General features: G+C 53.5%; 1 protein-coding gene across 1 annotated transcript; it reads left to right on the top strand.

The window, feature by feature from the left end:
- The first annotated feature begins 583 nt into the window (after nucleotides 1–583).
- On the top strand, nucleotides 584–6743 carry MS4A15 (membrane spanning 4-domains A15). Its single transcript, XM_054563675.1, has 6 exons — nucleotides 584–826; nucleotides 2658–2780; nucleotides 3986–4042; nucleotides 5009–5101; nucleotides 5474–5587; nucleotides 6627–6743. Exons 1-6 carry the CDS (start codon nucleotides 602–604, stop codon nucleotides 6741–6743), a joined length of 729 nt encoding a protein of 242 aa, XP_054419650.1. The 5' UTR covers nucleotides 584–601.
- Nucleotides 6744–16538: the final 9795 nt, after the last annotated feature.

Raw genomic sequence — 16538 nt, 5'->3', positions numbered from 1 at the left:
CTGGACGGTCTTCCCCCAAGTGTTTGCTTAGGCCAGACACACATTCGTGAAGTTTCCATAACCCACAATCCATGCTACATTCATGGCGACTGGGTGGCCAAAGAGAAACACTCACATAGCAGGTGACTATTTACACAAGCTCAATAGCCAGGGCTGAGGGTCAGGAAAGGGCAGTTCCAGGCACAGGTGAGGAGACGGCTCCCTGCTGGCTGAGCTCTGCCTCGCGCGGGCTGTGTGTTCTTGAGCAAGTCACTTGTCCTCTCCGGGGAAAGGAGGAGGTTTAAATACATGCTCCCCCTAAAGGTCCTCTCCATGTAATGGAGCAGAGATTAGGCAGGTGGCTTCTGCGTCGGAGGGACTGGAATTCAAGTCTCCGCCGTGCTTAGCCTGGAAGCCCTTGACCTAGGACAGCCCCTCACGTCTCCAAGTGAAGCTCCCACACAGACAGTCTAGGATTGTGGCGCCAGCCGCAGGGGGCTGCAGTGGACAGGGGCAGGTCGCATACTGGTTATAAACCAAAGAGTTCTATGCGTACGTGTAGCCATCCTGTTACCGCGATGACCTGCGGAGCCTTTTTCTCCCAGGAGCTCCCAGGAGCAAGATGTCGGCAGCACCAGCTGGCAACGGGGTGTTTGTGGTCATCCCGCCCAGCAACGCCCGCGGCCTCCGCCCACCACCAGCCGTCCTGCCCACCTCCGTGTGCCAGCCTCCCGGGATTATGCAGTTGGAGGAGCCACCGCTCGGGGCACAGACTCCAGGGGCCACCCAGCCGCCCGACCTGCGGCCTGCGGGGACATTCCTGACGGGAGAGCCTAAAGCTTTAGGGGTAAGGTCGGCCTCTCCCAACGGCTGAGGCGTGGGCGCCCCGCGCTGGAGCGCATACCTCGGGGAAGGGGCCGGCCGTCAGAAACACGCGGTGAGCGCTTGAGGATTCCGCTGTGCGCGGGGCAGAGACCCCTCCCTGTGGGAAAAGCCGTCAACTAATGATGGAGACAAGTCCGAACAGGGGAATGAGGTCGAAAATGCTCGGTGGGGGAGGGGCAGCACCAGGAGGGTGAATGGAAAAGTCCCCCCGGGGGATGACATTTAAGCTAAAACCTAGCTGCTGGGCCGGAGCCAGCCAAGGGAAGACGCTCTGGGGGCCAGGGCTCCCCGGTGCAGAGAACAGCAAGTGCAAAGGCCCTGAGGTGGGAAAGTGCGTGGCTTCTCAAGGGCAAAAGACAAGGTTGACATGACAGGAATGTAAGGAGCAAAGAGAGGAGGGAGAGGAAATACAGATGAAGTGGTAGCTGAGGGCCAGCTCCTACTGAGCTGACAGTCCATGAAAGGCGGGCTCTGTGACCTTTTCCAGTCTCAGATGGCCTTGTGATATTGGTCCCTGGGAGGGAATAAAATATGAATAGTAGGTGGGTGGATGGATGGCTGGATGGATAAATAGGTAAACAGACAGACACACGCATTCGTCTAGATACACACGTATTGTATCTTCAGTTTGTCCTTTGGCCTCCATTTCTCCGAGTGGAAGATGAAAACATAGCTTAAGCAATGGTGATGAAGATGATGATGATAAGATAATGATGATGGTAGCCCTGATTTATTGAGCACCCCCAAGGGGTGCACACACTCTGCCGAGGAATTTGCATGCATTGTCTCCTTAGATTCGCATCACCACTTTGTGAGACAAGACTCCTAGTCCCCACGGGACAGATTAGGAAACTGAGGCTTGCCAAGACGAGGCCACTGACCCAAGGCCACACAACTGTTAAGTGGCATCCCGTACCCTAGGATGACCTGACTGTCAAGTTCTGCTTTCACCCCACTGCCTCAACAGCACCCAGGAGCTGTGGCTAGAACATGCTGGGCCCCAAGAATACATTCCCCGCTATTCACAGGCAGAACTGCCCATAAGTGGACCACACTGGTCTGGGTGGTGGAGAGCACCTTGTAGCCGAGGGAGTCCATGTAGAATTCAGGAGCTGGAAAGGGCCCCTGGGTTGGGCAGAGGTTGAATCCAAGGAACTCTAGTGCCCCTGCCATTCAGTTCTAGAATTCATTCATTACCAAAAAACATTTGGAACGAAACGTGGCAGAAATTACCAGAAGCCAACATGTCTCCACCTGGGAGAAAACCATTCCACTTCTGGGGATGGATCAGTGGGGTGCTGCTAAACCACCTCTTTAAAAAAAAAAAAAAAAAAAGATTTCAGCTGGGTAGGGTCAGCGCCAAGCAACGGCTGGATGAAGGGATGAGAGACACTGAAATGAGCAAGATGCCCAAGACGATACTCAGTGCAGAATGAGGAAGGCGAGGAAGGAAAAGGTGGGGCACTGTGTGTGGGAAATGAAATGAGGGCAAAGAAGACCAGTGAGCAGCACAGAGTGATGCTTGACAGCGAAGGGGTCACTGCACAAAGCGGGATGCAGACCCGCAGAGACATGGAAACAGGCAGGTGGGTCCCAAAGGCTCTGGGGAACTGCCTTTCCTTCTTAAAACTGTCTTTAAGGTTGTTGCAAAGATAGCTCAAAAGAACGGAATCTGAGTTTACCTCTCAGTTCCTGGGGGAGCGCGGGGCTCTGGTACTCTGTCCTCCGCGCCAGCAGCGGGCGGCGTGGAGCCAGGGCGCCCGCCTGGCTGAGCTGCCGCTCGCTCCCCGCAGACGGTCCAGATCCTCATTGGCCTCATCCACCTGGGCTTCGGCAGCGTGCTGCTCATGGTCCGCCGCGGCCGCGTGGGGATGCTCTTCATCGAAGGCGGCGTCCCCTTCTGGGGAGGAGCTTGCGTGAGTGCGGAGTCATCTGGGGGCCATGCCCAGGCTCACCTCCCTCCCTTGTGCGTACCCGGCATCACATTCTCCTGAGCACAGCCACTTCTAGGTGGGGGCCTCAGCCTAAGTCTAACTCCTAACCGCAAACCTCAATCCTAAACCTGAGCCAGACCGCTAGGTATGCCAAGCTCCCAGCAAAGAGCCTGGCACAGGGAAGTCTCCCAGAAAGGAAGGGATGAAGGGGATGGCTACAGAGGATAAGGACACTAACCACCTGTGTTACCTGGATCCTAAGCCTCACTCAGCGTCCAAACCCATGACCTGCAGGAACCTGCCACCTCCTCTCCTGAGTCCCAGCCCACCATGAGCTCAGTCGTCTGGGAGTCCCGCCAGCTCTGAAGACCCTGAGCCCCTCCCTCTGCCTGTACCAGGCCGACCTGGCCCCTCACTCCTGCTGGAGAATCTCCAGCTTGAAGAGAGCACGTTTGCATTGGCGTGGTCCCTCAGGAGAGCACAGGCTTTGGGGTGAGGAGGGCAGGGTCTAAGCCACAGGCCTCAGCCTCCTTCTCCAAAAAATCCAGTAACTCTGGCCCTGCCCATCCCATAGTTGGAGGAAATCAAGAGTTAATGCACATGGGAGCCAATGACCAAGCCTTGATTCTGCACCAAATAATGATTGTCGCTTGTAATGCTTCCCCCTTTAGAGAGAGTCAGAGACTCACGTGAGAAGGACATCCTTCCGGTGAGTGGGGGTTCCCGAACCTGGGGCACAGTCGCCCCTCAAACAGGCCATTGTTGCCTAAGGCTGAAGGAAACATTCGCTAATGGGACTTCTTGATTGTTTATTGGCTAAGTACCAGTCTTCCCCGGTTAGACTAGAAGCCCCAGCAGAGCAGAGGACTTGTCGGTCTTACTCAACTTTGTTCTGTTCTTGGCACGTAGCTGCTGCTCAGTAAATGTTTGAAGGCCCAGTGCCTCCCCTGTGAGGCTCTGGTGATAAGATATCAATGACAGTGTCTTGCAAGCTTCAGCTAGTTCCCTGCACAGGGGTCCCTAGCAACCAGAGAGGTCCCAAGGTGCCTGGCCAGGAGACAGGCGAGGGGGCAGCCAAGAGGCTGCTGCCCTCTCCTTGGTGCCCACGGCCTCAACAGAGCCAGGCAGGGTGTGCCCTGCTCAGTGTCATGGCCAAAGCCCCACAGAGTCCCCTCTCCCCCACACAGTTCATCATCTCTGGGTCCCTTTCGGTGGCAGCCGAGAAGAACCACACCAGCTGCCTGGTAAGTCTGATCAGGAGACTGGGGACAAGCGTGGGGCCATGGCGAGACTCCACTGCACCAGGACCCCAAATACACTCACCCATTCAGCTCCTTCCACAGCACTTCCCGGGGCCTCGCTGGGAGCCAGGTGCAGGACAGCACCCAACTGCCCAGGCAGGGCCTGCCTTACCTGCCGGAGGGGAGGAGCCACAATACGCTTTCAAAGTACACTATGGGGCAGAAAGTGATAGTCCTCAGACAAAGCGCTCGTGGTCGTTCAGAGAAAGGGAAGATGTGCCCCAGCTCGTGCGGTTCAGTGGATTCAGTGCTGGCCAGGAAACCCAAAGGTCACCAGTTCGATTCCCATCAGGGCACATGCCTGGGTTGCAAGACAGGTCCCCAGTTAGGGGCATGTGAGAGGCAATTGATCAATGTTCCTCTCCCTCTCTTTCTCCCTCCCTTCTTCTCGCTCTAAAAATATAAACAAAACTTAAAAAAAAAAAGAAAGAAAGGGAAGATGCAAGAAGCCCCCCTGGAGGAGGAGGCAGCTAGGCTGGGCCCTGGTGAGCAGAAGGGATTGAGAAACACCGAAGGGAAAGCATGAGGCTGCAAGGGGGGCCATGGGCAGGGCGGCTGCAGAAGCCACGCGTGGTTTCATTCACGATCCGGGAAGGGAAGTGGAAGGAATGTAGAAGCAAATATGCGAGGTCCAGATCATCATGGAGGGTTCTGATGCCATCTGTGGGCAACAGGGAGGCGACCCAGGCTTTGGGCAGGGGACTGCTGAACAGAGCCATTCCCTGGGGGTCCTGGGGAGAGACAGGAAGAAAAGAGAGGGGTCAACAAGAACTGGAGTCAGTGGTCACTGCCCCCAGGCCGTGGGGGGGGGGGCGGGCTGGCAGCGGGAGGCTCGGGCTCCTGGTCCTCTGTTTTTCTCCCCGCCTCTTCCCTCTCCTCCTTTCCCTCCCGCCTCTCCCCCTCGTGCAGGTGAGGAGCAGCCTGGGGACAAACATCCTCAGTGCCATGGCGGCCTTTGCCGGGACGGCCATTCTGCTCATGGATTTCGGTGTCACTAACTGGGTGCGTTTTCAGACTCCCCCAGCAGTGGGGGAACATGGAGAGTGGGAGAGTCCTGTCCAGGGGGTGGGGAAGGCAGGAGTTTGCGGCACCGGGAGGCCAGGCCTTGGGCACTGGCAGGGCCTGCCAGCCCTGCTAGACCCCATGAGCATATTGACCCCATGACCCCGCCCCAGGCATGGGCTTGGGGGGACCCAGAGACAGCCTGGTAGAGAGGGGAGGGCACAGGACAGGCAGCAGGAGGACTGGCTCCAGCTCCCGTTCTGCCACCAACTGGCTGTGTGACCGTGGACCAGTTATTCTCACTCTTGACCTCCTGCCCTTCTCGATTCTAGAATTCTCACCTTGCCTTAACTGTGGGTTTTCGGTCCCCAGGACGTGGGCAGGGGGTATCTGGCTGTGCTTACCATCTTCACCATCCTGGAGTTCTTCATCGCTGTCATTGCCACCCACTTTGGGTGCCAAGCCACCCGTGCCCAAGCCAACGCGGTGAGTACTTCCACCCCACCTGCGTTGCTGAGGAAAGCTGTTTGCCAGAAAGGCTCTCTGCTTCCAGACCCTCCCTGCTTCCCTCTGGGAAGCAACCCGGAAAGACTGGGCTTCGATGAGCTCCACTCATAAATGAAGGGATCCAAGGAAGTCTTTGCAGGAAGATGGGACTATTATCCTCATGGCCACAGGAGGGCGCCAGCACCAATGGACACGCTGCTCTGTGAGTGGCCACAAGAGGGCGCCAGCACCCATGAGCCCGCTGCTCTGAGAGCCTTGATGCAGAACAATGGAAGGCCCTGCGCCCAGGGGACAAGCCGGAGGGGTGCACACATTTGAGTAGGACCCTAGAAGCTCGCGGGCCATGAGAGAGACAGAGGCCATCAGAAAGGACAGCATGCCTCACTGGAAAGTGAGCTTCGGTTCCCAAACACCATGAAGCCAGAAAAGGGGTGGAAGAGGGTGTCTGTGGCAGGGGAACCAGCTGGAGTAACGGCTGCCTCGGGCAGGAAAATGAAGACCATAGCGTGGAGGGTACGCTGGAGAGGTGGCTTCATGCAAAATGGGAGATGAGGCTATCGAAAGCCTTTGAGCAGAGACATGTGCTCAAGGGGGAGAGTGAGTAGAGCAGGGCCCAGGGAAATCAATCAAGAGGGTTTGTCCAATGCAGGGGGTGAACGAGGAGGAGAGAACGGTGGGGGCTGAAGGCACGCCTGCGGCAAGGAAGCTAGTGCTATGTATGGCAAACTTGAACCAATGCAGGGCCGACCAGAGAGGTCTTCAGCTTCTAGAGAGATGAGACTTTTGTCTGTTTTGTTCATTGCTGTAATCCCAAAGCCTGGGCCATCGTGGGCTCCAGTAACTATTTTTTGAAGTATGACTTGAACGGAGCACGCTTTCTGAGTTGGCCCATTCAGACTCGAAGAATTCATTACTAGGGTGCTATTCTCAGAATACCCACAAGGGGACACTAAAGCAACACCCCCTGCAAGGCTGGAGCTCCCCTAAGACTGTCATTGGGTTTTCTTTTTCTTTGCAGCCTGTGATTTTCCTGCCAAACGCTTTCAACACAGACTTCAACATCCCCAGCCCTGCGGCCTCTCCGCCCCCCGCCTATGACAATGTGGCATATGTGCCCAAGGAGTCATCCGAGTAGATGGTCGCTCTGGCCTGTTGACCTCCAGCCTTTCCCGTCTGGGCCCAGCCTCTCCCCACCCCCACCTCGTTAATCTGGGGCAGACCCCCCTCCCCGCTCCTCACATACTTTGGCCCTCGAGTGAAGTCTTCCCCAGGGACCTTTGTCCCACACATTTCCCACAGCGATTTCTTTCCTAAAACAGCTGGTTGATATCAATGGCATGCCCCTGGGCCCCACCACCTTTCTGGGTCTCTGCATTTCTCTCTGCTCATTGGGGAAACCCCGGCCTCATTGGGATACAGGTTCAGGGGCTGCCCTAGCTCTCAGACCTGGGGAAGATCATTAAGCTCAGAGAGCCCAGAACCCTCCAGAAGGGAGTAATGAGCCCAGCTCCCCAGACCTCGGAGCTAGCAGCAGCCTGACCTCGTGACTCGGGGCCCCAGGGCCTGCTCTATCCTTGTCATCTGCTGCCCCACGTCCTTAGGCCTCAGTTTTGCATTGAACCAGAGGACACCGACGGCCCCCCAGCTCCGCTGGGCTCCCTGAAGTCCTGGTCTGAGCCGGCACTGCCGCCCACTGCTCCAGAAACGCTCGTTTCCCTTGCCTGTAAAATGGAGTCGGTGTTGACTCCCGCTGCCCACCTCCAAGGGCCAGGGACATTGCTGGGGGAGCCTGAAGCCAGCCCACTGAACCCCGTCATCATCCGCCAGAGCACCCTCGGCCCCTCCCGGGAAGGCTCGGGGCCTCCCTGTGTCCCCGCCCCCGCCTCCAGCCCGAAGGTTACCAGAAGCTGCGCTGCCTGGGGCTAGGGAGACACCTCCACCTGGTATCAGAGGCCCTGGCGATGGCTTCTCTCACCCACACCACAGACGGAAATAAATGGTGTGGCTTACATTTTGAGCTGGTCACATTTCAACGACTTTTTTTTAAAAAAACAAGATTTTATTTTATTTTTAGAAAAAGGGCAAGGGAAGGAAAGACAGGGAAACATCAATGTGTGGTTGCCTCTCGAGCGCCCCCTACTGGGAACCTGGCCCACAACCCAGGCATGTGGGAATCAAACCAGCAACCATTTGGTTCGCAGGCTGGCACCCTGTCCACTGAGCCACACCAACCAGAGCTCACTTTTTGTTTTTAACCCTTGGCAGCTTCGAAGTGTTGTCCCATATTTATCAGAAGACCTGGGTCACTATCCCACTGTTACAGCAAAAGGGCATCTCTGGGGTGTGAGGTCTGTGTGGTGTGATCCTTACACTTGTTCTGTCTGCACCCGAGCCCAGACAAGCAGGCATTCATATCCCTACTCTACAGCTGAGGACACGGAAGCTTAAAGAGGTTAAATTAAGTACCGAAGGCCACCAATCTGCTAAGGGGCAATGCAGGGATTTGAACCCAGCTCCATCTGATGTCCAGGCTCATTACCACATGATGCCCCACAGTCCAAACCCAAGTGCTTCCCACCAACCCCTCTCCCTCCCTCCTCCTCTTTCTTCGTCCCAAAGACTGGGACAGGGCTGCGTTCCGCAGCAACCCCACTTCATCACCTAACAAACTCTAGCTCCTCCCTCAAAATCCAATTTTCATGTTGCTCCTTCTGTGAGGTCTTCCCAAAGGCGGGGTGGTCAGCTAGGTGGCTAAGTGCTATCCAGCCACAGGGCTGAGACGAGAGCGGGACCACCAAGGACCCCCTTAGGAAGGCACTCCCAGGGCCCTGCTAGGGCGGAACTGGAGTGGCGGCTACTGCAAGCTTTGGCTTTCAAAGTTAAGAGAGGACTGGGAGCTGAGACCTTGAGTCCGCTCAGCAAAGGACAGAGTGCAGGGAATGCGGTTGCAAGGTGAAGACCAGTTTCCCTCCTAGAGGAAATGCATCCAAGACATTTTTAAACTGAGGGTAGGAGTTTGGAAGAGGGAGGGAGGGAGAAGGGAAATGAAGGAAGAGAGGGCTTCCTCAGGCTGGGATTGTCACATCGGTCCCCTGCTGACTAAGTCCCTCAAGAAATGTGGAGGCCAACACCACAGATCAAATAAGAGGAATTAAAGAGCTGGTGCTTTTTCACATCCCAGGCTGCAATCTGTGGAGACTGCAAGGCCCTTAGAGACGTGGCCTGTCCAGACAGCATGGAGCCAGTCGTGCCGTACAGATGGCTGAGGGCTGTGCCTGGGGACAGACACGGAGTCCTACACTCCCGTGTGGATGGAAGTGAAAGCCCCAGAAAGCTTTCTGTGCTCCCAAGAGGGGAGCAAAAGGGACCGAGGGGGCTGGTGTGCCGTGTGGGTTGTGTGAGACTGGAGTTTTATGGCAGGTAAGTGCGGAAACAGTGGCCACCAGTGAGAGACCAGCGAGGACAGATCATGGCTTGCGGATCGGAAGGACTAAGTTGTCCTTACTTGACAAAATTAAGTTTCCTGCCCTGGAGAGGTTATGGGAGCTGGAGAAATAATTACCACAAAGAAAGAGGATTCTGAAAACTACAAAGCATTACTAAGAAACACAAATGAAGATTTAAATAAATAAAGACATGTATGTTCTTGGATTGGAAAGCTTTAGGTTTTGTTAAAATGTCATTTATCTCCCCAGTGTATCTGCAGATTTAAAACAATCCTGTTCAAAATGCAAACAGTTTATTGGGGGGGGGGGGGCGGGAATTGACAAGCTAATTCTAAAACGCCTATGGAAATTCAAAGGCTCTAAGAAATCCAAGAAAACCTTAAAGAAAAACAAAGTTGGAGGACTTTACCACCAGACTTCAAAGCTAACTAGAAAGCAATAATAACGAAGACAGTGTAGCGTCAGCAGAACTGAAACAGTATGGAATAGAGTCTAGAAACAGACCATCACATGCAGAGCTCGTTTGCCCTGTGACAAAGGCTCCATTGCACTTCAGGAGACAAAAGGTCTTCTTTTCAATAGAAGGTACTGACACAGTTGAATATTGGTATAGAAAAAAAAAAAAGAGCCTTAATTTCTATATCACACCATACATAAAACTTAATTCAAGATGAGCCATAGACCTAAATTTGAAAACTAAAACAATCTTCTTAAAAAATGGGAACATATTTTATGTACTTTGGGATAAGCAAAGATTCCTCAAACTGGACACAAAAAAACACTAATCATAAAAAGAAAAAAGTGGTAAATGAGAGTTTATTAAAATTAAGGCCTTCTGATTATCAAAAACAAAAACAAAAAGAAAACCCTGCCATAAGTGTGAAAGTGCTTCACAGACGGGGAGAGGATTTTGAAACACATAATATATGACAGAGAGCTCATGTGAAAATATGTAAATCACCCCTGAACACAAATAAGGAAAAGTGAGAAAACGCAATTGAAAATGCACAAAGGGCTTAACAGGCACGTCACAAAAAGAGGCTATCGAAATGGCTAATAGGTGTGTCCAACTTCATTAGTCATTAGCGAAATACAAATTAAAACCACCGTGAGATATCACAACACGCCAAAAATGGCTAAAATTAAAAAGGCTGACTATACAAGTGTTGATGAGTTTTGGAAGCTCATCTCCTTAAACATTGCTGGAGGGAGTATAATTTGATGCAACCACTTTGGAAAAAATGTTTGGCAGGACCAGCTAAAGCATGCGCTGTAACCTAACCATCCGCCCCTGGGCATATGCCCAACAGAAATCAGCGACTACGTCCAGCAAAAGACAGGTACAGAGTTTTAAATGGCAACTTTATGCATAATAGGCAAAAACTTGAAACATCTTAAATGTTCATCAACAGCAGAACAGGTAAATAAATTGTAGTATATTCATAAAACATGACTAAGTAAAAAACAAACTACTGATCCCCTGACACGCAGCTACATCTCTGAGTGAAGAAGAATGTGCTGTATGATCCTGTGGATACGAATTTCAAGAACAGGCAACATAAACGAATGGTGAGAAAAGTCAGCTGAGTGGTTTTGCCCTAAGCAGGGGTCCCACCTTTTGGCGTCTCTGGGCCACAGTGGAAGGAGAAGAGTTGTCTTGGGCCGCACATGAAATACATCGCAACACATAAGCACACACAAAAAAATCTCATAATGTTTTAAGTAAATTTACAAGTTGGCGTCAGGCTGCATTCACAGCCACCCTGGGCCGCACGCCGCCCGCGGGCCGCAGGCTGGATGCCCTACGAGGGTGGCCGGTCTGACCGAGCAGGACATGGGGCAGCTTTCTGGGGCACAGAAAATGCTCTACGTCTTGATCTGGGTGACAGTTTCATGGGTGTAGACACACACATAAAAATTCATCAGGTTGTATATATTTGTTGTGTAATGAATTTAGTTGTTTGTTTTTTTTTAAGTAGGAGAAAAAGAACAGAAAAACATTATTACATTAGTTACCTGTTTCTATAGAACAAAGCATCACAAACTTAACAGCTCGAAGAAGCACACACTGATTTTCTCCCAGTCCTGTGCTCAGGATCAGGTGCGGCTTTGTCCTCTGCTCAGGGTCTCACAAGGCCACAGTCAAGGTGGCAGCCAGGCTACTTGCTCATCCGAGGGCTTGACAGGGGAAGAACCCACTTGGAGCTCACCCAGGCTGATGACAGGAAGGATTTCCGTGCAGCTGCGGGACTGGGGGCCCCAGCTTGTTTCTGGCCGTCAGCGGTCATCTTCCCTCAGTCCCCGGAGGCTGCGTCTCACGTGGGTCCCAGCACAGGACCGTTTACTGCAGCCAGCTAGGGAGAAAGTCTCTAGAGTGAGGAAGATGACGTCTTACATTGAAGTCTAATTACAGCAGTGGCTCCTCATTGCCTTTGCAATAGTCTGTCCAGCCATTAGAAGCACATCACCAGGTCCCGAGGGGAAGGGTAGTGGGAACCATCTGTCCGCCACAGTTACACTTTTATCCTTTTAAAATTTGAAAATGTGAAAATGCAATGTGCTTCATTCTCTCCCAGCCTAACAAGCCCTGTCTTGACTCCCTCACGCCCTTCAGCCTTCGGTTTATTGTTTTCTTCTCCTTAACACAGTCCGCTTTCTCACTCCCATTCACGCCACTGAAATTGCTTTCCAAGGCTGTTGTCATTCACCTCGTTGCCACCAAAATCGATGGGCTTTTTAAAACCCATATTGTAATAATAATAACTCCATTTATCACTTAGGCGTTCCCTGCCCTGGACTCTCCTCATGCACTCTACACAGTCCCCAGGTGACCTCGTCTGATGCTGTGGTTTCGTTTAATGTTTTATTCAGCAGGTGCTTTGAGTGCCTGCTGTGTGTCCACGCTCTGGGGACACGGGACGTTGGCCACAGTGCGCTCTCTCACGGAGCTCACGTGAGCTCTCTATCCCCATCCTGACAGTTCCCAGTCTCCCATCCCAATCTCTTGAGGCAGCTTTAGCATCTACTTTTATGTGCCACGGAAAAGGAGTTTACATCTTCTCCTCCAACTCAAGCTATTTGTCAGTCACTGCCGACCTGGCTGCTGTCCATGCCAGAATCCAAGCATCGTGCTTGGTCCCCCGCCTCCCCCAGCCCCATGTACGATCGCTGCCTACTGATTCTCAGCTCCCCCCAGCTCTCCCCATCCTCCTTCCCAGCACCTAGGGATGGTGGGTATTTTTCCCCTGTTCCAGGGTCGCAGCCTCCAGACCCCCTTGGAGGGGGGTGTCCCCCCCTCCAAGTTGGCCCAGCCCTTCTCTGGGCTAGATAACACCCAGACAGAGTTTTCTGAAGTACAAAAGCAACTGCTCTGGCTCTGCCTAGAGTCACATGGGGCTCTCCTTTGCCCTCAGGCTAAAGTCCAAATGCTCTGGCAAGTTTCCAAAGCCCTGGAGATGTCTCAGGCTCACACCTCCCCCACCCTCCTCTTACACTTGAACCCAGGAGACTCTTCTGCCTGGAATGCTGTCTCCTACATGCCCCCTCCCCACACATACTCCCCTATTTGTCCCTTTTAATTCCCAACCCTCCTTCAGAGCTTGGTGTAGATGCCACTTCCTCCAGGAAGCCTTCCCTGGCCTCATCCCTCATAAAAAGGCTGCCCAGCCCCACAGGTCTGAGAGAAGGTGAGTGACATTTCAGTGGGCATGACAGAGTGTGTGAACATCGCTCTCTGCCTTTGTGCACCATACTTGACATAAAACATGCATGACAGCTGAGCGTGAGCGGCCCCTGAGAGTGTACAAGGACTATGGTACTTATTATACACAGCACCTAATACATACCAGGCACTGATTTTAAGCATTCTCTGTACTCTGACTCATTTAATGGTTTAGCAACTCAATAAGTATTATTATTCCCATTTTGCAGAAGGGAAACCTGAAACCCAGAGAAGTCAAAGAGCTTGCCCTCGGTCTCACGGCTGGGAAGTGGTAGAGTCAAAGTCTGAACTCAGGCAGCCCAGAGTCGGCTCTGAAATCCTAGGCTGGGCTCAGCAAGCTGCAGTCGCAGGTGCTGCCTGGGGGTGCCCTCTGGGAGGCACCCCTCAGCATAACGGATGGAAAGGAGGGGCCCAGGCTGGGAGCTGGGGGTGGTCAGAGCCCACCTACACGTCCTCCACCAGAACTACCTCGTCAGGTGCCATCCTCAGGGGCAGCGTGGGGACCGGGTGCTGGGGCAGAACAAGACGGCTCCCCCAGGTCAGCCCAATGCAACTGGCGGGCCACGCCTGGATCCGGATTCAAGCCAATCGAAGGTCGCAGGTGCTAATAAGACAATGAGAGAAATCTGAACACTGACTAGTTATTTGATATCTAGTATGGTGCAAAATACTAGGCAAGAAGAGGTTTTTCTGACTCCTCGTGTTGAACTTGTCCTTGACAAGAGTCACCTGACCCTGTAGCTCAGGGTTCTGGGGCTGCGGGGTTGGGGCATCTCACATAAATGCACCCCAATGAGCTCCAGGACTTAACTCGTTTTAACACTTAATTGTGACACGTGGTCATATTTATTGTTAAAGAGTCCTTATCTTTGAGAGATAAATACTAGACGGTAGGATGCCTGACTTTTGCTCACCACTAGGGGAGAAGAGTGGGAGTCAGTGAACAAGATCAGCTGAGAGGTGAGGACCGCTGAGCTGGGGGATGGTACGTGGGGTTCACCCAGCCATCCGCCCCACTTTCGTGAATGTTTGAAATTCTCCAAAATCAGGAAGGCTCAACCTGTGACTCTTTGAAGACTTTACAATCATCCTCACTCCATCTGTCCTGCTCTGTAAGTAGGTTAAATTGTCACATTTGACTCGTCGAAGGAAATTTCCAACTCCAAAGGAGGGTGCTGTTTTCACCTGCCTGGGTTTGGGGGTAACAGAAACGTTGGCGGCTCACCTGCCGCTGGGCAGGAAGCAGGAGGTGGGGCCCGGCAGGGAAAGATCCAAAGTCTGATGTTACAAAGAAGTTCTGATCTCCAGGCGCTCTCTCCGGGAGGCCGAGGGGAACCCGAGGGCAGAGCGCGGCTGGGAGCTCAGAGTGGAGGTCCCGGGGCCAGGTGAGTGGTCTCCCAGCCCAAATGAGAGAGATCCGCCCGCAGAGGAGGTCTTGATCAGATTGCTAGAAGCAGAGCCCGAGACAAGGATTTTGTGCCACCGGTTGGTGCAGGAGTGCTCTCAGGAGGAGCGGAGCAAGGAAAGCAGGACTGGGCAGATGAAATGGGCCACAGACAGATGTGGCCTGGGCTGCCCAGTCTCTTCAGCTCGATCCCGCAGGCTTGGGGCAAGGCAAGGGGCGCGTGTGCCGCTCAGCAGTACACAGGCTTGGTCCCACCTTGAGGCAGGAGGCAGGGCTTTTACGTACCACGCTGCAGCGTTGGGAGAAGGGTGCACTCAAACCCCCAAAAGAGAGCAGCTGGGAGCCCTCAGCACCATCAAGTACAGTGGCTGGAAACCCCATGCAGAGGATCCAGGAAGCGGGAGGCACCCCCAGCCTCTACCCTACAGAGGGATTCACTCCGTAGAGCCCTGTTCTGCCTGCAGTCACTGAGCCTTTGAGGTGAGATATGGAGGGAGGGGCCTTTTCTACCCCAGTCCCAGAAACTCACACACAGAGCGACGGCTTGGAGGGAGCAGAGCCCCAAAGGAGAGGCGGGACTTCCCAGGACCACTCAGAGCCAGGTCTGGGATCCGGGCCTCCTCACATCCCAGGGCGCAGGCCCCTGTTTCCCACAGGCCCCCTGATTTTTGCAGGAGAACCTCTCCTTACACCGCACTGCGCCCTGAATCCCTGGGGAAGGCTGGCTTCAGCACATTCACAGCTATTTTCTAACTGGCATCTACCGAACCCCAACCCTCTAAGGGGGTCCCTGGTCCCCTACCAGCCCCTCAGTCACATGGTGTGACTTGATACCTCTCAGCTCCTGCCTTTCTTTGCTTGATGTGCATGCACATGCGTGCACACATATGTACAGGTGTGTGCGCACACATGTGCACACACCCTTGGGAGCTCTCCCTGTCCTCCAGGCCTACACAGCACAGTCTGATTAGGGTCACAGGTTCCTCTGCCCAGGTTTCCTGTCCGCAGAAGTGAGATAAACTCAGACCACCAGTTCAATACACTCAGTGCTCTCCTTCCCTCTTCCCACCTTTCCCCAAAGCCCTCAGGGCCCTCTTCCCCTGTGGCTACCCCGCCGCATGATGCAGACAGGACTTGTTAGGTCTTAAATGAGAACCAGACACCGGCCAGATGGCGCCTGGATGGCAGGACTCCAGGCATGTGGCAGGCTGCTGGCAGCACTGGCTGACGCTTACTGATCGCTTGGTCTGTGCGGGGCCCTGCGTGTTGTGGACCTTCTCCCATGTAGCCCCCACAGCCCCTGCCCACACCCAGCAAAGCCACTAGTGCTCCCCAGGGTGACGGGTGAGGAGACTAAGATGCTGAGATGTAACCAGCCCGACCAAGGTCTAAGTTCCACAGAGCAGAGCCGGGGTCTGGCCCAGGCTTGTCTGCCTCCAGTGCTCATGACCTAGTTCACTCTTCAGAGGGGCTGGAGGGTGCTCCCTCTTTCCCTACCCAGGACCCAGGGAGCACCCAGGCCTTGGCTGGTGTTCTTGGGGGTGCCCGGTTGGCTGGTCCCTTGGGTCTTGACCTGGCTGAAGGGATCAGGGAGGGGTCAAGGCTAAAACAGTTTCCCCGCACTGTTCTCATGGGTCTGCATCGCAGGCAAAAGCCTTCAAAAGACTCAGAGTTCATGACCCTCTTCACAAACAAGCAGACTTTTCCCTCTGCTTATCTGAGCCCTGCCTCCTCGTCTCCTTCCCTCCTGGGCGTGTAAAGTCCCTTGTAGGAGCCCTGGGTCTTGTGAGAGAATTATGTAGAATTGGAAGTGTCCCTAGAGATCACGGTCCAGTTCCTACCCCCACTGTGATATGCATGTGAGAAAACCAAAAGAAAGGCAAAGAAACCCCCATCCCCTCCAAAAAACCCAGAACAGCGCACCTCTAAGTTTAAGGCCAAAAGCATTCCCCACAGATTACCAAGTATGCAGGTAGAATTGTTGGACAATGGGACCAAGTTTCCATGGTCAATGAAGTTTGGGAAATGTCTTTATTATTAAAATAGGGTGCTCCACTGCAGGAATTCTCAGGGTCTTTAATATGCTAAAGGACAGGAAGATGATACCCAGGGTTTCCCAGACTTATCTGACCAGGGAAGACTTTTGCTGCTGATCTGTCAGGACCCCTGTTCCATGAAACACGCTTTGAGAAGGTTACCCTGGATTCTTGCATCTAATTCCCTAGTGGCTATTTGAACCATCCCCACTGCCTCCACTCTGGAAAGAGAAGTCCTTTCCTCCACCTCCAAGGACCGCGAACACGCTGTCCCACTCTTCCATCCAAGACTCGTCTGCCAAGAAGTCTTCCTTCCTTTGTG

The sequence above is a fragment of the Pteronotus mesoamericanus genome, unplaced genomic scaffold (genome assembly GCF_021234165.1).
Source record: "Pteronotus mesoamericanus isolate MK-2021 breed Mesoamerican mustached bat unplaced genomic scaffold, CSHL_Meso_final scaffold_83, whole genome shotgun sequence".
Lineage (NCBI taxonomy): Eukaryota > Metazoa > Chordata > Mammalia > Chiroptera > Mormoopidae > Pteronotus > Pteronotus mesoamericanus.
Note: the sequence above shows the minus strand (reverse complement) of the source record. Positions and strands in the feature narration are given on the sequence as shown.